At 33.1% G+C, this 24,747-nt stretch overlaps 1 protein-coding gene across 2 annotated transcripts in view; it reads right to left on the bottom strand.

The window, feature by feature from the left end:
- Positions 1-253: 253 nt before the first annotated feature.
- LOC145672104 (ly6/PLAUR domain-containing protein 6B-like) overlaps positions 254-24,747 on the bottom strand; it is a 67,472-nt gene continuing 42,978 nt past the window's right edge. The window contains exons 2-6 of one of the 2 annotated variants that reach the window (XM_081741373.1): positions 23,959-24,036; positions 15,579-15,698; positions 12,778-12,859; positions 8,941-9,071; positions 254-2,613 (exon numbers count right to left, since the gene is read on the bottom strand). In XM_081741373.1, coding sequence (XP_081597499.1) covers positions 2,434-2,613; positions 8,941-9,071; positions 12,778-12,859; positions 15,579-15,680 — 495 coding nt within the window. In that variant the 5' untranslated portion in view covers positions 15,681-15,698; positions 23,959-24,036 and the 3' untranslated portion in view covers positions 254-2,433. The remainder of the gene's footprint in view (positions 2,614-8,940; positions 9,072-12,777; positions 12,860-15,578; positions 15,699-23,958; positions 24,037-24,747) is intronic. The other variant, XM_081741374.1, reaches the window with a different exon arrangement.

Raw genomic sequence — 24,747 nt, 5'->3', positions numbered from 1 at the left:
AATACATACCTTTCTAAACCAGAATTGTTTATGAAACATTTTCATGATCTACCTAACAAAATCACAGAATAAAGTAATACTTTTATTGAAATATATTTGGTTATGGGTTAAAATAAATGTGTGGTTTATTTTCTTATAAAATACTTTATTAAATAAATTAATACATAGTTGTTTATATACACGGAGTAAACTTTAGAAGCGTAATACTAACTTGGAACAAGGGACTAGATGAATAAAAAACTATATATATATATATATATATATATATATATATATATATATATATTCATTTTGTTACCAAATGGAGGTAGACAGAAATGACTGGATATTTAAACAAAACAGTGATTTGAGTTTAAAACACTGGAATATTTTAAATTTACGAGTAATAAGATACACATCTCTGTTTCCTGAAATAAAAGCACTATTCATCATCTTTGTTTCGCAAATTAAAATGTTTTGTGAATTAAATCAAAATATACGTTATGTTGATGGGGAATTTAATAGTAACTAAATATTACATATTGGGGGTTTATTTTCAGATATGGCTCTTTGGTAAGCTTCCCATATGCATAGGGACTTTTACTTTGTCCCCGTTTGCACATGTACAAAATATTAAATACACAGGTAGACATATACCTTATTTGCATCTATTTTTTTTTTATTATTTGTGCAAGTCGTGTTTGTAAAATCTTATATTTAAAGTGAAGGGAAATGTACGTAAAATTCAGAAACAAAGGATGAATGTTTAACATTTCCTTCCCTCTTAGGATAGTCAGAGAACTCTTAGAATAGTCAGAGATGACGTTTAAGTCATTAGGAAATACTTTCACATTATAAGGTCACTTTTGCTCTGGCAATTGTACGTTTCGTGATTTTATATTTTTTCAACAAGACACAAAAGCTGAAAAACTGCTTAGAATAGGCGCATCCGATTGGTAATTCCAGGCACCAACATTTGTATAAATGCTTGTTTGTACATATGTAAGCCTATAAATGTGTTGAAATACGTTAAGCGAGCCATCGTTTTGAATGCTAATTATCTATATATAAGGAGTAACCGATTGTCTGTATACTGTGGATTACGTATAAATACGTGTTTCCAGCAAAAAAAAAAAAAAAAAAAAATTTCTTCATACTTGTACGGAGTTAGTAATCTTAAATCATATTTAGATTTCATGGATCGTAATTTTGTCACTAGTTGCTGCACAAATTATCTTTAGTTCTGTTGGTGCCTTAGTCTGAAAGCAATGTGCATATTATTGTATGATGAAAACGGTGAGCTTTAACACGTTTATCTACTTTTAAGCTTCTTACTCCACTTGTTTTCTTACATTGTACCACCTTTTGTGACATACTTAATAACACAACTATTTACCAGTCTAATTTCTTCTTTTACTGTTCAAGTCATTGCTATTACTTCAGAATCCAGTCCAGTGTCTTTTTTACTGAACGTAATATCCTCATATCTGTCTGAAACAGTACAAAACTTCATACAAAGTGTTCGATGAAATTTTCTTTAATCCTTTATTTGACAAAATACAAACTATAATTCTCTTCTAGCCAAATAATTTAATTATATATAGATCTTGTTGCTACTAATTTCTCTCTTTGCTTTTTATTTGTGTATGAGTTGGAGCAATACTGGGGGCGCGGGGGATCAGTGGTAGGGCGTTCACCTCCGGTGCTTGGGGTCCCTGGTTCGATCCCAGCTCTTGCCGTGTGGACTTTGTGTTGGGCAAACACCGTGCTCATGGATTTTCTCCGGGTTATCCAGTTTCCTCCCACTTTCTTCATTCCACCATTTCATTTATTTCTCATCATCACCGTCTCCTTTAGCCTAACCGGCATAATCGTAGGACGTAAAACTTAGGGATTTCATTTCATTTTTGGAGCAATAAAGCTTTATTGGTTTTGATAATATTCCAGATTTGATGTGTTATTTGGAAACAAGTAAACAAAGCCTAATCTTCACAAACAAGCGTCTTTTGTTTCGTAAGAAATAAAGAATGCATAATCTAATTGTTCATATATCTTTTGCTAACAAATATGGCAGCATAATTTCATCTTCTATAGTTTTAAAATTTTGATGCTGACTTCTGCCTTTGCAACGCACTAACATTACATCTCAATGTTAACTATTCTATCAACGCCATTTACCTAAACTTTCGCCCTTAGTGGTGCTATAATAGGTAATACTAAACCTGGTATCACATACGATCACATACATCACTTTAATCTTCATTTGTGCAGGTTCAACACTTGAGGATGTATACATAGATATTTTTGTCAGAAAAATATTTTAATATAACAACAAATGGTCAGTATTATTAACGTTGTATGTGAGATACGCAACGTTACATTAAACTAACACCTGCTTTTCATGCTAGATATTGTAATAGAAATGACTAGAAACCATGGTAATGTTCTTCACTGTCATGTTATCTCACTTCGTTGCCATATTGTCCAGGTGGCTAACAGTGCACAGGAAAGAAGTAGCCATGTATTCAAGTGTTTCTGCTGACTGTGTGAATGAGTATTAATCAAAATGGCGTTCGAAGCATCTGTAGGGACTTCTTCATTGCAATATTGTTCATCGCAGCAGGAGATGCAAATCTGAAAATAAAAAATAAATGGACCTCAGCTATACAAATAAGTAGTTGTAAATTGTATGCAATATCTATACGTTCTCAAAACTAGCTCCCTAAATTATAAAATGATCGCAAAGTTTTACGATATTATTGATGTCTTAAGAAAAACGATAAGAAATCAGATTTAGAAGATCGAATTCATAGAATTAGAGTGAAAACACAAATTTTGATATAGTCAGAGAATCAAAAAATTGACAACTACTTACATTCACTATTCATTAATGCCAAATATAAAATAAGTGGATTAAACAATGTTAAAACCAATTGTAAAATTTTGAAAGTACGTAAAAATGTGAAGTGTGAGCATGTTAAAAATTATATTTAATATATAAGTACTTTAAAAAAAATACTTAATGTTAAAAAAGTACGTCTGAGAAATCACTATTCAATTTTCAGAGATTCAGTGCTTTCTACTATTAATAACTAAAAGAAAAGTAAACCTTAATTTATTAACATCTCGAGCCACTTTTTTAAAAGGTAAACTTTCAAAACTAAATATATATAAGAATTTCTTTTAAATGGAACGAATGTGCGAAATTTTGTTTTCAAAAGCAATAAAACAATTTACCTTGCATTAATGAGAAAATATTTCTCAGAACATCATGTACAAGATTCCCTTATTAATACTTTTATTTTTCATACTTAAATATTGTTCTCATACTCAAAATATTATTTTTCATACAAATATATTATTTACACGTTTAGTATGTATTTAACTTACTTCCAGGCACAGGTTCCAGACTATAGTGGATTCATTAATAATCATCAACTTTAAGAAGAGTGAAAAAGAAATTATATAGAAGTGTGTATATTTAAATGTAATATTCGCCTGATGCAAGTGAGAAAAAATGGGTGGAAAATCCTTTTGGTTGCAACGAATCAAAAATTCTAATCATTTGACTGCACTTAAATTGTATAGAGTTATTTACACCAAATTCATTTGTCATAATATTACGGGACGGAAATTGGGTTAAAGTGGGGAAAATGTAGCTCATAATGTAATAAAAGAAGAAAGGAAAACTAGGGAGAGCAAGTTTAGAGTTGGGATGTAGTCAAGGCAAATACATCGTAAAGCAGCAGTTGCTAAAGCAAATGATGTACGACGGTTAAAAAAAAGAAGAAAAAAAAACAACTCTGGATCTCCAAAATGAATTTTTTCACAACATCACACCTATTTACAATCATTAATTGCTACCTTGCAATAAAAAACAAAAGTTAAACGTGTACACGTTACAAACTGTAAAAGAAACGGAATAACCCTAGCACCGAATGGGAATAAACTCTATCAGCATGCTATGGCATGAAGAATACACATACACAAAGGTATAGATAATTACCAAGTTGGGAGTGACACGTTCAAATGAGATAGCAATGAATTAGATAAAAATGGTTACGAATGTTATTTCGCTTACAACTATAGCTAGTTCAACCTCACTATAAATGTGTCCAAGTGCGGTTTATTAAAATCTATCTCCACACACTCACATGTAAAGAAATGTACGCACTAGCAGCTCCACCGACATTGCTTGGAAGGTAAGGAAGTGAAGACTTTCTAGTAACTTAGACCAATACATCAAGTCGTACAATGTAACCCCAAGTGTTGGACGTTTTAATTTTTGGTGGTAACTTCTCTTAAAAATTCTTGGTCAATTGCTCCGCGCAGCTCGTGGTCAGATCGACGATTCGGGCCTCCACTTGGTGGACTCGTGGCAAGTAATTACTTTTTCTATTTTTCCATTTCCTACTTTCCTAAGGTTCTTGCTGCCAAGTATATCAACATTGAATAACCATAAATGTTAATTAAATTCTCACTAAATTTAGTTCATTTAGTCTATGATTTAAGTAATCGCATTGCATCTTACTCTGAGCGGAACAATCCATTTACATGTCATTATCCACTACTCTAATATCTTGCTTATGCCACCTTCCACTGTTTTCTTAGTTTGTCTAAATGTTTTGTTCAAGCTTTCTATCCCCAACTCAACACTCTGTGTACAGTTCCCATGAGAGTGGTTTGTTCGATCTTATTTGCCAAATGAGATTCAGTGATGGGTGCACATTATGAAGTTCCACATTATAGTTTTCTGTATTTAATCGCTTATTGGTTCTTGAATCAAGTATTTTCTTCCTCCCCCTTTGGAAAACAATAAATATGAGGTACAAAGCTTATTCTGAGAGCCCGTAAGTGAAGAGTTTTTAATTTGATCTTATTTGGTAATGGAGAACACTGTCTCTGTTAAATTTCCTTAACCATTTTCATTTGTCTTACATTCTCACTTAAATAATTCTTCTGTCATCATCTATTTTAACTCTCTCTCTCTCTCTTAATTTCCAGGGCACAATCAACAAAAGTAAAACTAAATATTTCATTTCAAGTATGTCGGAAATTTGTTTTCCAAATCCTCAGGCTCTGTTTCTCTAGGGAACTTGACAAGCAACTTCTACTCACCACATATGAAGGAAATAGTCACTCATCTCTCCAGAATAATAGTACCAAAGAAATACAGTAAACACTTGGGCGAACTAGGATAAAACAAAGTAATACCCAGTACATCTAACAAAACGAGGATAACCAATGTCGGATATATCCAGCACAACTAACAAAATGAAGCTAACCCTTTTTGGATATATTCTTGACAAGAGAAAACGATCTTCGTTTTGTAAAAGATAAATGTGTACATATGGTTTCCTTCCCTCTCTAATTGACTTTCATAACTCAGTAGCCGAGTTGCACTGGATAAGATGAAAAGTGTAATAGATACAAAATAATTGCATTAAATAGAATTTTGTGAGTTTATAGTGATTTTCTCTCTTTCCTCTATAAAAGTGTAGAACTGACAATGTGTTTTGCATTATCCACATTGAATCTAGAAACTGAATGCTGACAATTTTCCTATTTTCAGTCATACATTTCGATGCTTCAGATTCAAAAACTCATATTCTCTCTTCCGGATACTACACATTACGAGATCTGTACAGAAAATGTAGAAAATATAAGAAAATAGAAATAATTATGATTAAGATGGAAAAGATGTATGTATTTAGTTGGAGATGGTTAATACTATAGTGAAGAACAACAGGAATATGTTGTGAGTTACAGAAATGCGAAAGTAAGGGCTGGTCAATTTTTGCAGACATAACTCATAATAAGGAAACATTTGCTCTATTCAACACAAAAGTAGAATATCTAACAGATGAACAGATGCATTTTGTATGTTATGATTCAGAAACTTTTCGGAATAGCTTTGAAGGGACAAGTGCTTTCAATTTCAGTAAAACTTTATTCTACCAAAAAATATCACAATAAATAAGTAATAAATGACAGTATTGAACTTATTTTATTTCACTGATGTAGAGAACATTTCAGATTATTTGTAAGGAAATTTTATTTGCTGAGAACTTAATTCAAAAGTTAATCACAGCCAGCCTACAAGCAAACTGCGCAAGTTTGAGTGGCTGCATGTAACAATTAAAAATTCATGTACGAACGTGTTAACTGTTAAAACATCTTCTATTTCAACAAATATTTTTAAAATATTAGACTGATTTTATTTTTATTTATTTATTTATTTATTTATTTATTTTGTAAAGTTTGGTTTGTCTTTGTGCAATACTTTCTTTAGAAAGTTAGTTAAGCGGTTCTAATGAGCTTTTAAGAGAACAGAGAGGAACTAGAGAATGCGTTCTGCTGTCCGTCCAAGGTACACCACTTTCAATTAACTCCAGAAATCTATTCTCTATTCATAATCTCTTTCTCCTTTCAAAGTGGGTTTATTCTAAGAATTAGTAGGGAGTTTCGTAAACCTTCCACGCTTCAAAAATTGTATCAAACTCACGTTCGATCCAAACTCGAATACCCGACGCTTGTATGGAACCCAGATACAAAAATTAAATCACTAAAAATAGAAAACATCCAGTCCAAATTTTTTAGATATCTTGTATATAAGGAAACAAACATTTTCCCAAGAACTGAAAACTATAATTCATTAAATAGGAATTTTGAAACTCTAACCCTCAAACAAAGAAGGACGTTATCTGACATGATATTTTTATACAAGGTACTTAATAATAAGCTAGACTGCAACGAATTGCTTTCGAGCATTCAAATAAACGTTCCAGGTAGAAGAACATGTCCAGAAAACTATAACTTCTTTTATTGTGCAAAAGCAAGGACTAATATCCTAAATAAGTCGCCAACATGGAAGATTAGTGCAACCTACAACAGACTCTTAAAAATGACAAATAATATAGATATTTATGCTGATTGCCTCACAAGGTTTAAAAGGGAAATTGTAAATATATTATTTCATGAAAGATGAACACTGTAATTGGGTATAATATCTGTTGTGTTCTGTTACAATAAATAAGTAAATAAATAAATAAAATTGTTTCAAAGTCGTTCCTTTTCTTTGGTGTCATTTTTCTTTCTCGTGCTGTTTGAACAAAAACGAGAAACAAATGAAGAAAATAATATTTAAGAAGGATACCATTCATTGCTATATGTTTTGATTACAGCTCTATGTTTTGATTTTTTTTTTACTATAATGAATGATTTGATAGGAAGTAAGTACTGAAATCAGGAACATAAAGCATGAAAAATAGTTTTGATAAACGAGAGATTCGCTACACATTGCTTATTTGAATATACGAAATTGAACAGATTGCTCGACATAATCTGTTGCGTTAAAATGTTTTCTAAGCATATAGCAGAGCCCCAATATCCTCCTCTAAAGGGACAGAAGAGAAAGCTAAATTTTGTGTACACATTGTATATAAAAATGCTAATTTCGTTTTGTCACACATTCTCTGTACAGTGTAATGGAAGTCACAGAAATGTGTCATGGAAATAGAAGGATGAAGTAGATCGAATTCATGTTTTCACTTTCCTCATTGCAAAGTTTCCAGCTCGCTAGACTGGACCAGGTGCTCCATGTCAATGTCTTACAACTTGAACAGTTCTTTATGAAGAAATGGAATGCCAATATTTTGCAACCAATTCTCTGCAATAACTGTAAAGGTTTAATAATATTGAAGAGTCATGAGATTGAAGTTCAATGAAATTAATAGAATCATGCATACGACTCTATGATTTTGAAGTCGAGAACAAATAATGTTGAGAAGTTGATTGCTTCCGCTAAGCAGAGACGTGGTAAAAAATTAAGATAATATATATGACTTCTGCACTGAGAAAAAGAGAACTAGCATTTCCGGGTGTATACATCGTATTTACGCGGGTGAGCTCCTTAAGTAATGTAATATCATGTATAAAAGTACATCAGGTGGGAACATCATGCCAAGTCTGGAGTTCGGCGTCTGGATTTCGTGTTAAAAACATCCTTCCTTTCTTTCCTTCTCAAAGAATGATACGACGTCTTATTACTCTCGTACGATAGGGAGTCACAGATTTAGAAAGAAACAAGAGGGGACAGTCGTAGGAAGGTGGTAACAATATTACATACGTAAGTTACCACCATCGGAATGGGTATGGCGTTAATTCTAGATTTGAAATGGTGGTCCCACAATACAAAATTTTCACTGGACGGTGGGTGTAGATCGTACTACGGATGAAACAACATTACTTAATGTGGTGACGCACGTAACCTGGTAAAAACAGCATTTACATGCCGACTGGACTATGCATTTTTCTCCGTTTGGAATCTTTCTGACAAGTCAGCTCTAAAATAATATCTATGTTGATAAAAACAAATGGGAATCCCTGTTATTGAAGTCCAACCTCCACCTCATTTACCCTCATTGTTAGATAAATGGTTGAAAAGCTCAGAAAGGGTTGATCTTGTGTATGATGAAGCTTTTGAATATATACAGATTTTTTAAAAATGTATCTTGAAGCTTTTTAACGAATGGAAACGTGTAATGGGTTGATGATTAAGTCAAGATATTTTGATGATATAAACTCTAGTAGTGGAAAATTCCTGCGAATCTGTTATCTTTTATTAGTCTTTAGTAAATGACCTACCTTACATTTGTTATTGAAGTAAATTCTTTAGTTCAAAGTGTTATAGTTATGCCCCATCACAAGGTAAAAAGATGGGAAGCTTAAGTGCGTAAAGATAGTGGAGATAATAGAACGTAAAAAGTGAAAACGAAATTCAAGGGTACGATGTTATCCACCAAAACACGTAATCTAGGGTTGAACTGATTTCTGGCAACACTAAAGAGTCTATATCATTGAGGTATAGTATAGCCCACCTTCTTACGTTTGTATTCTATTTCAATGCCTCTAATGTTATTGTTTTACCAACAGAAAATAAATGAGTTTTAACAATCGTACCTTTCCATTTTTGGTTGATCTGCATCCAACAGTCTTCCATGTACACTCCGATGCAAGAGCACACCGTTTGTTTACAAAAGTACTTTGACCTGATGTGTCCATCACATGAACGGTATGGCAGAAGGCTGTGCCTGAAAAAAAAAATAATTGTTTTAATTTTAAAAATGAACAATTTTATTAATTTATTAAGGGAACTCCGCAGGCAGACCACAAGCTAATTTTATACTGAAAACGACAATGAAAGGAAGCAGATTTTTTTTTTTAACACGATGAATGGAAACGTAACGTTCTTAACGAGTAGAGCAATGTCCATTCTTATGAACTTCACCTCTAATGTCTAAGCTGATCTGAGTAATTCGCGCCTACTTTATTTATTTTAATATTATTTAGATACTATACATTTTAAGAAAACATAGTGAAATGTTTCCTGAAATTAGATACGCAAGCTAGCCGAAATATACGTATATTAGATTTCCATATTTATTACCAATTTTGCTGTCTGCAGTGCAAAGTGGATTCTGTTCACAAATTCTCCGAAAAGAAACTTAAGAATATTCTAATGCGTTCATACCTTTAATGGAGTTTTATCAAGTATATCTAATAGCATATCACCATTTACGTGTATGTAACTAATGAGCTCTTCGGGTGCTCAGGGGACACCCTTTTTCAGATTCTCTCATTACTGGTCTACCACTTTTACTATGCCGTTGAAGAACAAAACTCTCCGGCAAGTGTTTTCAATGTACACACAAACACATAAGTATGCGCGTGGAGAGACGGCAACAGAGCGAAAGAGAAGCAGGGGAGCAGAGAAAGAATCCATCGATAATTTACTGACCGCAGAAACACGTTTCTTCCTTTTCTCTGTCTCTCTAACAAGTTTCTCATTAGCATCACCGTACCCCACAGTAATTAAAGCATCTAACTTAACGATATGGCTGCCACCTATCTCCGAAATAGAACTATACTTGAGAATTAGTGGGAAATAATACATAGGTCCATTTGTTTCGAAAAAGAAACAAATCATATATGTATTGTATTTTGGAACACTGGATGACTTTAATTATTACTTTGGATTGCAATAACACTTACTGCTTGCGGTTAAAACCTATACCTACACGCTTCAGTCAGCAGTTTCTGTGCAACAAACATACCCAAAATGTTGAATAGGGTTCACCAATTAGGTAGCTTTTTGAATGAATTATGGTGCCGCCACACCCTGTTTCAATTGGATAAAAAATATGCTCCCTTCATCTTTGTCTGCCTCCTCCCAACGTAAAAGAATAATCGATAGCTATTTGTTCTGCTTTGACACTTGTTTTTCCGTCTTCTTTCCATGGTTGAAACACATAAAATATAATCTTGTACGTCTGAGAATTGACATTAACTCTTTGACAGCGTTTTATGTGTCTGAATCAAATACTTATATCACTGGTTAATCAATATTTTAACTCAGAATTTCCATTTATTTATTTTTATCATTTGCTTTTACTTTCTTTTTTTCTAGTATGTGGAAACAATTTACACTATAGAGTATAAAATGGTTAAACGAGAGTTGCCGTGGCCCCGTAATTTTCAACTTTTTGGGGTTTAAAATGTAGATTTCGATGAGCTGAGTCCATTGGCACCACTTTTAATTTTTGGAACCGACCGCTTCAAGGTCAAATTAGTGGTCAAAAATAAAAACTTCGACCATTTGGGCAATGCGGACCAGTGACCGACTGGGACGAAATGGCTGTCATTCGATTCGTTTTTACACTAATATCCCATTTTCACAAAACTTCAATTTTGACCCTGAAAATAACGAAAATCTGGAATTTTGTATTTTCGTTAATTTTCCGAATCAAAATGGTATATCAATTATTAGCGTGAGTGTAAATACGAATCAAGTGATCCGATTTTGTTCCAGTTGGACATTGGCCTGCATTGCTCAAACTCCCAGATTTTCATTACTTTTCTGAGTCAAGGTAGAATTTTCGGGAAAATGTCCAATCTAGAAAATATTATTAATGTACATGTAAATAGGAATCGAATGACACCCATTTTGACCAGAATCAATCACTGGTTCACATTGTCGAAATGATCCCACATTTTATTTTTGACCGTTAATTTGGCCTTGAGACGGTCGATTCTAGAAATCAAAAGTGGTGCAGTTGAACACAGTTTATCAAAATCTACATTTTAATCCCAAAACAGTTGAAAAATACGGGGCCACGGTAACTCCCTTTTAACAGTATAAAATATTATTGCTGTAGAAAATTATAATAAATGAAAACCTTTCCGAAGCACTTTCATTCCTTTCAACTAAAACCTTTCAATAGACATCTTAAATTTTATTTATTGTAATTTTGCACAAGAAATATCAGAAAGCTCTTACAACATGAAACCAATGAATATGAAACGTTTAGTAGAAAGAACTTATTATTTCAATATTACATAACATTTTCATAAGGCATTTGTATCACCTTAATGTCTGATATTATTTTATATCTTCATAAGGTGATGCTAGAAGAGACGAAATGACAATGGTCGGATTGCAACCGAATAATGAGTATTCTGCCATCTGTCTCTACTCTTTGCGTTTTTCTTTTTAACCAAACTCTTTCATTTCTTCACGCTAACAAAAACACCAAATGATGACAGTAACACCTTTTTTTGATATTTTTATTAATAGAGCAAATAGGCTCAATGAATTCATAAAGCACTTCAGAAACTTCAAACAAAATACATTCACTAATTAAGAATTAGCAATTCTTCTGTTAATTATCTGATTGAAAATGTACGTTACATCAAAATGTAGGTTACACCAAAGACAGTGGCGGCAATTTGAGGGAAAAGAAGCTAAATCTAGAGGATTTGGATTCGAAGATTGATACACAAACACACACACACAAAAAAGAATCCGAATGCCGACATTTTTGGTGGTTACTGATAGACACTGTGCCCCCCCCCGATTAAATATTGACTTGCATGGTCGCAACGCATTATTTGCGATCATTTTCCTACAAACGTTATTAAACATAACTTGTGATGTGACTAATATCTGTGTTTTTGATTCGCCAACAAGTAAATTTGGGAAGGAAGAGGAAAAATTTGCGTTGGAGTGCGATGACGATATTTAATCGTCCCCTACATCAATGTAGTATTGAACCGCTGTAATTTTTCATTCAGAAACGCGATAAGTAATTTTTAGGAACTGTCACTTATATATTTTGAACTAGATTTTATTATAAGTAAAGGAAAAGTACAGATCAACTGGAAAATCAAATCTTTATGCTATACCACCAATTCCACTGTTAAATAAGTATTGTTTTATTAAGAGAGTGTATAAATTGCTATGTAAAGTTACGAAATCTTTTGGGGGGTCCGGATCCGATGAACACCCAGCGATCTAACATTTAATGAGTGATACTTGTATTCTTTCTTCTTTTACAGACTTCTAACTTTTTTGGATTTAAAAATCATATAACGTTAGATAGTATACTTTGTAGTATTAATTATGTCGGCGATATTACGAGAAGTTCAGTTTTTAGCGACTTTCCTCACGAAACTGGGAGTCATTTCATTTCTCGTTAAGCGATTTTTTGTGTCAACGTTTTGGCAACACTGCTCGATTATTATATTATTCTATTGTTTAAAAATCATAATAAAATAGAGAATTCAACATTTGTGGAGAATGTTCTATTTAACAGAGATCTTGTGATTTATCTCATTCATCTCTTATACCTATAGAGAAACTGCGGTGTTTCCTAAAGGGAATACAGTATTGGATGTATGCTAAGAAATAGAAATTTAAATAAAACAAAGAGAGAAACAAACAAAGACAGTAAAGCTTACCTTCTGGGCAAGGCCTGTCAATGGCGAACCTGTTACACATCTCATTGTCACTAACATTGACGCAAGTGTAGCACGTGATAACTGCAATGAACAGATAAATAAACCTCAAACGTCACTAAATGTGAAATTATGTTTACTGAATGGCAATCTACACCTATTCAGTAATATGTTAATTAGGAACCTGTCTCTAGTACTGAGAAGCAAACAATACATAGCAGAATATATTAAAGTCTCTCAACGAAACGAGAACAAGGGGAAATCAACACCGAGAATGAGCATTGGAATCATTTGTTATGCTTAGATTAAGAATAGTTATGCATGGAAGCGAAAGCTTCGTTTAATATTATTATAGATCTTCATTTGCATGTGAACGGGTTAAATTCGTACGTTTCAAATCCAAGCACGGTGGCTCAGTGGTAGCGGGTTTACCTCTGGTAACTGGGGTCCCTGGTTCGATCCCAGGCCAACTCCTTTGGTTTTCCCGGGGTATCAGCTTCTACCACATTACCTTTCCACCAATTCTTCCATCATTCACTTACCTTAATTATCTGTCTCCTTTAGCCTAAAAAGGAAAATGTCTAATCGTGGAACGGTAAACCGAAAGGAAGAGTTCAATTCCAAGCATTGGGATGACTGAAGAACCCCAGAGAAATATATATCCACCATATTGCATCGAAATGGAATACATTGCTATACAAATTAACATTGATTATATCTTTCTTAACTCGAAGGACACTTCTTATTCTTGTCTGGTTCTAAAGCTAAGTTTCTATGCTGTAAGAATCTTCTAGTTGTCATGAAAAGAACTTGCAACCCCGTCTTTCTATTTACTGTTTACACTTTACAACTTAATGAAAGCAAGAAGGATATCTCCACTCATGCAGCACTGCACTCTAGTGGACAAATAGTGAACCTACTCATTAAAAACGTGTATTTTTCCGCGCTTCCTCTCTCCGTCCAAAAGAATCCGTCGTTTCGGAAGCCGCGAAACTGTTTTTGTTTTTTTCTTTATGCAAGGGGGAGAGCAGGTAGCAAGCAAGACGACCCAGAAAGACGCACATGGTTTGCTCCTTGCAAGATTAAAAAAAATCCCTTTCAAGACTATGCTTACATGGAGAAATATTGTAGGGTTGCAAGATTTTTTTAATGACAGCTACAAGATTCTTGTAGCATGGCAACCTAGCTTAACCCAAGCAGTGAGAAATAATAGACTGCCTTAGAAAAAGATATACATCAAATTATACCAAGCTGAATACTTCTTTATTAAATTAAATCTACACTGTTAAAAATAATTTCTTAAATTTGAGAAACTGTTTCTTATCTGTGCACCGAGACAATATTTTCTTAGAAATGAGATTTTGCAATTCTCATTCATAAGGAAAGTAACAGTATTTTTTCTCGTTTCACTTTATGCAACCTCATCTACTTTGCTTCATTTCTCATTAATGAGAGTTTGAAATTCTTGTTTCTAAGAAAATATATTCTCGGTGCACAGATAAGAAATGGTTTCTCAGATTTAAGAAAGTATTTTTAACAGTGTAGGGTCGCCAGATCTTAAGTTTTGCTGTAAGTTTTATGTTTTTCTATCACGTTTTAATTTATACGTTCTTATTTCCCCGTTCAACGATTTCTTACGCTTTTAAAATAATTTTAAAGAGCGATTACCTTCAACAATTTTAAAATGATTTTATGATCTTGTGATTGGCCCCCTCATATACTGTTAACAATGTAACCCAGCGATGTAACTTTGTGTTCAGACAGAAAACGCTACAGATTGTGTTTTTGTCTAACAGCCATCCCAACCTTATGTTTAAGATTAATTTGGTGTTATCATCTTTTACCCTTCCCTTGTCAATACCGTCTTGATCATATCGCAGTTTCGATTACAAACAACGCTCGGTCGAAAAGGTGTTAACAGTGTTTTCAGGTCAACAATCCTGAGTGAGATTTTTTCTGTTGTTCCCTCATTCATACTAAACAAATTACAGGATAGTACCTAACATAGAAATTTCAGACTATTTCCTTCCTACCCTCTAACCTGGATATTGTGTTTGCCGGAGTCTATGAACGACGATGTTCCTCATACGTGACGGGCTTAAGGCTATTGATGGCGATAATGCCTAGGAATATATATAAATAGATAAATACAAAAATCGATCCGAAACATAAGCTATGATGAGCTAATGAAAGCAGAACCCCAAGAGGTTGTGAACTTATGGAATGTGTCCGGCAAGATTTTTTTTTTCAGGTATAAGAAAGGATGTGAGACTTAAGGTATGAAAGTTTCGTTAAAATTAAATTAAAAGGTAACAAAAATAATTGAGTAATGTATTTGGTTTATTGGATTTCGGTTTAGCTACCGTTTCAGTACCGAGTCCACACACGACAGGGACCTATATCAATATGCTCATAAGTCATCACACAGTTAACCATAAGTCATATGTGCAGCTTATTACCTTTCACTGGTTGTATAACTAGAGTATTTCGGTTAGTTTAGCTTAAAAACTCCACCACGTAGCAGATGTGATTTTTATTTCAGTACATACTGACTTGCATAATTATCATAAAGAGTTGAGACATACATGCAAAAATATCCCTAAAAATATTTTATAATGTTAATATACGGGGTTTTTTCTGCATCTGTCTATTTAATTGATAGTTGTAAGAACTATTATATGATATGTTTCGAAACGGTGAATCGGAAGATAGGGGCTGTGAAGTAAGCACCATCCAATGGAATAATCCATAATTCAAGCACAATAACATTTATATCTCTTATGTTTTAATGTAAAATACTCATCCCATTCCGAGGATTCGGTATCGGGTCTTGCTGTTGCCATAGTGAGTAAATATCCGATATAAAAGAGATAAGTAATCCACAGACTCCTCTCATACCAATCCATCCCAGATGAATACTTCACCTTCAAAGGAAGAAAAGAATGTTTGTTGAATTTTTTGGAAAGTATAATAATAATAATAATAATAATAATAATAATAATAATAATAATAATAATAATAATAATAATAATAATAATAATAATAATAATAATAATACATATGTAATGTTATTCTAATTTTCCTAATAAAATAGTGACAAATTGTATTGGTGGGAGACATATTTGGTAACTGTAGTAGTGTTACAACAGTGCACCAAGTTCCCATTTTTCAAAATAATTACGCGGTTATAACTGAAGAATTAACTGGGACACTATCAAGCAGAAAAGAAAGAGTGATATCTGGCAAACTATTATATCTAACTGTGAGTAATCTGACGTGAGTAATATGACGCAGAGTTTTCAGTTTAACAGCAGCTTCTATCCCACACACAATAAAAAAAAAAAAATGTTGTAAAATAATTCGCATTTACTTCACTCACGGAATATTGTGTTTTTTTTTTTTTTTTGAAATTGGAATTATATTAGTTCTATATCTTTCAATAAGTGTACAAGTTGGTACACTATATAATCCGTATCATCCTTGCTCGTCTAGTGACCAATGGGAGCGCCTTTGGTCCCGAGTTCGATTCCAGATGCGAGATTCTTAGAATTTGAATCTGTTATCATGGTTTCGATTTCTCGTAAGACTGTAGATCCACGTCTTATATAGCCTCACTGTTGAACTAAACACTAAGCTTCAATCCAATCAATTATACAATCCTTAAAAAAAATTAAAACATAGGCCACAACCTTGGTTTTTTCTTCACTCTCGATAGAAATATAATGTGAAGAGCACAATTTATATGACAAAAGCATCCTTCCTCTCAAAGATTCTCTTCACCTTCGCAATTAATTAGTCAATTTGTAACTGTTTTGATGATGTCCATGGAGGGATGAATCCCCCTAGAATATATACGCTAACCCCGTAGAAAATCTATACACATGCATTGAAATATTTGCTTTTTTCTGCTTAATTTTTCCGGAAATAAAAGTCTTAAAAGCAAAGATTTTTTAAAAGAAAATTAGTTTCTTCTCTTGTCCAATCTAATTGTTCTAATTAACAAACAACATTCTTGTATAATGTCGAAGTTAAATAAAAAATTGAAATTAGATACAGACGCACGTAAGTGCTTTACAACGTTAGTTAGGGGAAAACGGCAAAGTGTTGGTTATTGCAACCGACCAGACAATAACAAGTCGCGAGTTTTGTTGCGACAGATTTCTGGTGCTCTATTGCAATCTAGAAATGAGCCCCCCTCCAACCTTAAATTTGTATTAACCCTTCTTGTACAAAAGTCTGAATTCAACATTGCTTCTGTGTTAAGTAACCCATATTCAAATTGACTGAACAGGCATAAAGAGACTTCTGAGAAAACATTTTGTGTGGTTTATACAATAAGGCTGGTCAGAATAATTACTAGAACTTAACATAAAAAGTCGTGTTTTTATGTGAAATCCGAGAGAAAAATTTAGAGCTTCATAGTGCTTAGCGTAGCGTATGTGACGATTGTACGCGTCTTCAGCACAGGAGACCATGGTTCGCTTCTCTGCAGGATGGCACATGGTTTGGGTTCCATATTAAGCTGTAGTTCCACGCGTCATATAGCCTCGCTACTGGAAGGGGCGCTATAATCTTAACAAAGGTCAAATTATTATAAAACGCTTTTTCCTGCATTATTGTATTTGAAATTAAAATGTTGCAATCGTATTTTAAAAGTGATAAATTTTTCTTCTCCAAATAAAATATTTTAAAAAGAAATTTATTCATTTCCATTTATATGAACCGTGTATCTTTTTTTTTTAATTAACATCTATATTATGTGCAAAAGAACCTTACATTTTTTATTTTAAAATAACAGAGAAATATCTGTAATGGAAACAAAGCAAAAAAATGAACCTATCAAAACCTATTAAGGCAACAGCGACAGAACAACCAAAACTTGTCTCGATCATACACACACTTCTTTTTCTTTCTTTTCGTTTCTTGAGCAAGAAAAAGTTTATTGCATATTTTGAAGAGCATTACCTCCACAATGCATTCGTATACGAAGGATTTGATTCCATAGACTGTGGAAAAATTGGTTTCTAAAACTCGAAGCAGCGAGTCGTATGTAAAAGTTACTGAAGAGAAGAAACGAAACGTCTCTTCTAAAACAATTTTAGTTTGTTGACATCGCTGTTTCCTTTCGTATTTATTACATCGTAAAGTGTTAAGTAAACAAGAATTTTAGGAGTGATAAAAAAAATGGATCAAAAGATTGCGATCTTGGCCAATAATTAGTTTTTGGATCAGGGGACACAAAATATTTAAACTACCCCTAAGTCCAATTTTCGTATTTTCTATGAAAAAGCACATTATATGTATTGAATGACTGAGTTAAGTAATAGCTTGGGTTTGGCTACACTATATGTAATTCTCCAGGTTTAAGGTGTAAAAGAAAATTTGTTTTTGATTGAAATATATTGAATCTTTTGATCGAAAAATTAAGAACTGATTTGTCATTGATAAATATCAGGCATCATATGATAGTTGCATGTCAAATCATTGTCATAAGAGGAATTCAGTTGGCATTAAACAAACATTCCCTACTTTAAACAGTGAAACGTCGATATTTTTTATTAGTCTCTAGTAAATAAAGAAATGAGATCTGTGCCAGGGGCGTAATTTGAAAAGAGCAGAGGGAGAGCAATTACCTTCCCTGAACTCGGAAACACATGCTTTTAAATAAATTGTATACTAATATAGTATTGAAAAAACGCGAAACTTATATGTAGTGGAAAATCTTGTCTTCTGGAGAAATCTAGGGGCTCGGTAACTCAGTAGTAAAGCCTTTACCTCTGGTAGGTAGGGTCCCTGCTTCGACACCCGGTTCAGGGAAGGTTGTGGTGGAAAACATCGTGTCCATGGGTTTCTAGGGTACTTCCGTTTCCTCCTACATTTTCATTCCACGAATTCTTCCATCATCATTCACTTCCGTTAATCATTGTCTCCTTTGGCCTAAAGAGCATAATCGTAGGACGTTAAACTGAAATATTTCAATTCCTGGCAAAATTAAAAATGGCGCTTCTGGTCTGTACTAACAGCATTCCTCGTATTGCATTGAATCGATAATTTCGAAATTTGTTAAGGATTATTTTTACATTTAAATAAAATCATCCATTCTTGTAAGAGAAATAGAGGAGAATAATGTTAAAATATATTCCAAGTGCCCACCAATCCTGCACTTGAAATTATTGTCTGAGGACTTGAGGTTTGCTTATAAACAGTGTTGCCAACAATGTTAAGAATTCCATCCACCGTGTTTACATCATAAGAAAACTGAATATGCTGACGCATTGCTAACTTAAACCTGTTTCAAAAGGTAAAAACCTGCTCCTCTCTTGAGTTCTTTCTTTCTTTTTATCTGTGCTGTTGAATGGGATGCAGAATAATCATTGCATGAACTGTTTCGCATCAACACTTAGTTATTCTTATAAAACGCTTGTTGTTTAATATCTTCGTTGGTTTATTAGCGCTGTTAAAAAGCACATAATAAAACGCCCGGATAAACAACTAGCATAGTGCACACTTCTAGAAAATAATGGAAGAAGTGTAAAAGGTTAATACCTCCATAACAACAATAATTATGAATAAAATGTCTTAACAATCGCTGAATTGGTCGATAGTGGGTTTCAGAAAACCAACAACTAACAGTGTTTCGTCATTTTACCTAAGAGACCACTGTGAAAAATTTTTACTGAAAAAAAAACAGTATTTTCACATTCCTATCTCAGTGTAAATAGTGTCTATGTTTACAGGAAAACAATTTGGGTCTGGATTTTGCCAAAATCACATTTTTTAAAATATTGATATGTACTGAACCACGTAGAAAATTCACAGTAATATCGTAAACCGAAATACCGAAGCATGTCAAAGTACCGAAATGCAACTCCAAGTTCTAAGATAACTAAATGAAATGAACTAATCAATTTATGGAGCTATTTTTTGCAAAAAAAAAAAAAAAAAAAAAAAGAAAAGAAAAGAAAAGAAAAAAGAAAAGAAAGAAAGAAAGAAAAAAAGAAAAGAACCTCTTTCACCGCTAGAATCATCATTTCAAAAGTAACTGGAATCACTAAAATCAAAGACCGTCTCAAGTTTTAACTAGTTCAAAACATCTTTCAAACAATTGAAACGTTTTGCTACTTTGGCCATTTTGTGATTATAAATTGGGAGAAATAAGATACGTATTGTAAAAGTTTTCTTCTTACCACATAGAAGCAAAATCTCCTAAAATGCTGCAGCACAAGAACACTTTCCTTGAATGAAAATCTCACTTACCGATTTCCATTACCCTAATGGTAAAGGTTCATGAGATACTGTACTTTTCACATATATGTTAATCCTCCTTTACCCTTCCTGTTAGGCTATGCATTATAATGAAAATAGCATGATAAAAACTTGGGCAGGCTCAAGTGCTATGTTCAAAAATTCATTTCAAACGGTTCAGCATCTATCTGTGATAATGAGACATACAAACTTAATTTAGTTTTATATACTGAGAATATATATATGGAAACTACCCTTCGTCCCTCCGTCAAAATGAAACTTATTGAAACGCTGAAATACCTGATTACTTGTTTCTAATAATGAATTTACAACACAAAAATTAATATCCTTTGCATGAGGAGTTGATAAGATACTATATTTTTGGGAGATACGTTAGATCAATTTCTTCCCATAGGTTACGCGGCATTTTAATGAAAATTACAAGATGCTACCCTCTGCCCAAACCAAACGATAATTATGTTTAACCAGTTGAGAATGCTCCAAGAGTATTGCCAGAACGAACTTAAAAAGAATGGAGACATGTAGAGGAAAGGAAAACTGATTGTTCCTACATGGAAATCTTTTTATCTGCACATTCTTCTCTTTCTCGCAAAAATTCGCAAAATATCATCTCTCTATGACATACGGTTCCCGAGATATGGCTCCTTAAATCTCCCGAAGTCGGAACTATTTTTTGACCAATATTTAGGGTACGGTAAGTCACAGAGAAATAATATTGGTGTTAATCAATACCTAAGAGGATGCTAACCATTTTGGCACCGATAATAACTGGTGACCACTGGCCAAACGAGTGGCCAGTTGGACAATAGTCACCGGTTACTATTTGATACCAAATATTCATCATCCTCTTATATATTGATCAATACCAATATCATCTCTCTGTAACTTCTGGTTTCCGGTATATCTCTCCTTCAATCTCCGGAAATCGACCGTTTTTTGGCCAATATCTCTTGAACGGTAAAAGTGACATGAAAAATTCCAACTCTTTCTCAGAGAGTTTTTTATGGTCTATCAAATGGAAGGCTCAAACTTGAAGAAATCACAAATAACAGACAGACACACACACACGGACAAACAGAGCATTCAGTAACGAACTTTTTAAGGTAATTGAAAATTCATTACAAAATTTTTCACGTATTTTTTTCTTGTGATCATGAAACACACTTTTACACATTGAGAAAAATATATGTATATAAGTTGTCCCCATTCTGCCCATAAAACCTCAATTCTCAAAAACGCTTGGACACCTATTCGCTTATTATTAATTAGGAGCTTATATACCAAGTTTCATTTCCCTAACTTAAGGTCTCGTGAGGTCGTATACATTTTGGCATAAATCTTAAGCTCTCTTTTTTGAAATGAAATTGAAATCTTTCAACTTTACGTCCCACGCTAATGCCGGCTAGGCTAAAAGAGACAACGATGATAAATGCAATGGTAGAATGAAGGAAGTGGGAGGAAACGGAAGAACCCCAAGGAAACCCACGCACACGGTTTTTGTCCACTACGAAGACCACTTGACGCGAGCTGGAATTAAACCAGGGACCTCATGCACCGGAAATTAACGCTCTATCTCTGAGCTCCCGCGCAACCGCTCTGTTTTCTCACTCTTAGAATATACACCTTAATAAAAAAAATGCATAATGTTTAATAATTCATTTTAAACAATTCAGTCGTTTTCCGTTATGCCATAACAGACAATGTTGTTTTTAATTTTTATAACGCAGGTATAGATTTCTGTGACGACAAAGAGAAGGGTCTTAAATTAAAAAAAAGAAAAAAGAAATCTCAGAAGGTTACACCTTGTCTATAATCAGTGGCATACGAAATAGGTTATTAGGAGCATTAAGTAGATCGAAGGATACGGTTTCTCTTCAGAAAATAGAACTCTGACCTCATGCACAAAAGACATTAATTTGATTTGCTTCATATTCAATGAAGAGCACATAAAACCTTTAAAAATAATTACTGTACTTTCCCTAAGTAAAATAAATATAACTATATTGCTCTGACTGATACCTTTTCCTTTTCATAAGTATCTACATCACTAGTCAGGGATTGGATATTAAAATACCAGTAACTACTTGCATACGGACTTTTATGACTACAGTGTGCACGAGTAAATTATCAATATAACATTTCAAAGCTCAACTTTGAGATAATTCCCAGCGTGCTTTTTGACCTCACCCTCTTCTCTGCTTCCATTTTATACCTTCATTTAGGAAGGAAAGGCAACCGTTCGTTCTTAAAAGTTAATGATATTTTGAAGTTCAATCCTTTTCGTTTGCAGCTGACGAATGATGACATTAACATGTCCTGGTGACAGATTTATGAGGAAAGAGAAAGGGCGGTTTAGTCTTATACCCTGCATGGTCTTCCTATCAAAATGATTAATGTTTACTAGAGAAAAAAAAACATAAACTCCGGGAAAAATAGACTCGAAGATTGATTATATATTGTATGTGTTAACGATTGCTAACATATATTTTACCTGGCAAATTCAGGGAATATCTAATGTAACATTTAACTAACAACTGAAGTCAAAAGTGCATTCATATTCTACATGCATTACAAATTAAGAGCATGAGCCTTTTCTCAATAAATAAACAAATCGTTTAACGACGATCAGGGTTTGTACTTGGGGAGCCAGAAAGTTATTCTAGGAGTTTTCAGAAGTTTGTTTTCAAAATCATAGGTTTGAATTCAAAATACTCTAATGTCTTCAAAATTGAATAACAAGTAATGTAGTATTGTTAACTCTGATTTGATTTCATTTGAGTTTTACGTCCGTTTCAGCATTAAGACTATAGAACACCTTCAGCTTAAAGTGGGATTCTAACCACATAAGTTCCCGCCGGGAAACAAACCCGGTTCTGCTACAGTTAACTTTTAATGAATATTTTATTTAGAAATATACACAAAATCGTTTTAAGAGTTTAAAAAATACAATACCAATACATTGTCGTTAGACTTTGCCAATAAAATAAACTGTATCATACCATAGAGGTAACTCTATTAATGAAATGCTTATTTATGCAGTATTAGGAAAGTAATCCAAAAAATCTTAATAGGAGCATGGTGTAAGGAAAAAATGTAGAAATAATTATACTTGTGATATTAAATACAAGAGGAAGGGAGAGTTTTGAAAGCAAAAGTACAGATAAGTAATAACCGTTGTGAAATTGATGACGCCAGTCCAGTGAGAGATTTCTGCTACATTAATTAAGTTATTACTACTATATTTCAATCAGCAACTGCGGGTAGATTGGAGATCTAATTCGATTCAGATGAATAGAGCAGTGATTTGCAGATTTGAGTTTGTGCTTTAATACATTCATTTGTGAGTATACATTTGGCAATCGTTGTTGTTCATAAATATGCAAAGCAAGTAACGAGATACAATTAGATTCCATTGCAGAATTTAATCTATTTTTCACATTTTAAAAGTCTGTGGTAATGCAGTATGGGAGGCAAAAATTACAACACAGAGATACAAGCACACACATGAGAAAAGAAGAAAAATAGAAGGAAAAAATAACCTACATAAGTTGTAATTGTTTGGATTTACGTGATATAATTATGGAATTTGAGAAAATGTTGTAACTTTTTCTTTATATCTTGAATGTCGAAAGATATAATACTATCAATAAAATTATTTAGTAGATTGTCTATGTTTATCTCCTTTTAGCTATCAATATACAACGATCAAACTTCTCTGTTTTAATTTATTTTGTTTTGTCCTAATTATACGCAATAGTAAATTAATTATTAGAAATATTATCTCTCCTGTCCGAGGGATTTTCTTCGAGGTTCTCTCATTAACTAGAACCTTCATTTTCATTAACTATCCTTATTCTTTAGTTTAAATGCATAACCATGGTATATTAATGACTTCACTTAAATTAGGAAAGTGCTTACCTCACTAACTTAATGCTTTCAGACATAAAGACCTGTTTTCAGAATATCCAGAGGAATTATACATGATCTGTCCTCTACCTGAAATAAAAGAACATATATCTGGATTAAATTATAGATCTTCTTACCATATTCATACATTTTAGTGATACAACATAGCAACATGATAATGACTTCCATAGAACTACGAACATAGTAATAATCAATCCCCTTAAAATCACAAAGTAGTGTAAAATACAACTACTCATAATCCATGAATAGCTCTATCTTGTTCCCAGTAAGAAATCAAGCTCTGCTTAAAATAAGAGTATTTATTTCATTTTCTTACAACAAACTTCACTTTTCAGTTTCGAAATTTGGTAATATTATTTGCTCTAAAAAAAAAAAAAAAAAAAAAAAAAAAGCTTTAAGAGGCCCATCACGGCAAAATTAAAATACCCCTATTATAACAGTTATTATATGATATCTTCAAACAGATAAAACATAATCTAAAAGTGGAGCTAGGCAACAGCCATTTTACGTCACATATCATTATCACGACTAACTTATCTGCTTTCGATTTCCAGCCGTTTAGAAAAACGGCATTTATTTTCGCGTTTTTAAATAGCTGCAAATGGAAAGCTGCTACATAGCTTGTGATAACGGTGACTCATGTAAAATAATATTGTCTAGCAAGCTAATGTTCTACATTTTAACTATCCTTTATATATTTGAAGATATCACATAATTACTGTAAAATTAGTGGTATTTTAATTTCGCAGTGATTAGGCCTGTTAAGTGACACATAGCGCC

This window comes from Thermobia domestica, chromosome 15 (genome assembly GCF_964235325.1).
Source record: "Thermobia domestica chromosome 15, izTheDome1.hap1.1, whole genome shotgun sequence".
NCBI lineage: Eukaryota > Metazoa > Arthropoda > Insecta > Zygentoma > Lepismatidae > Thermobia > Thermobia domestica.
Note: the sequence above shows the minus strand (reverse complement) of the source record. Positions and strands in the feature narration are given on the sequence as shown.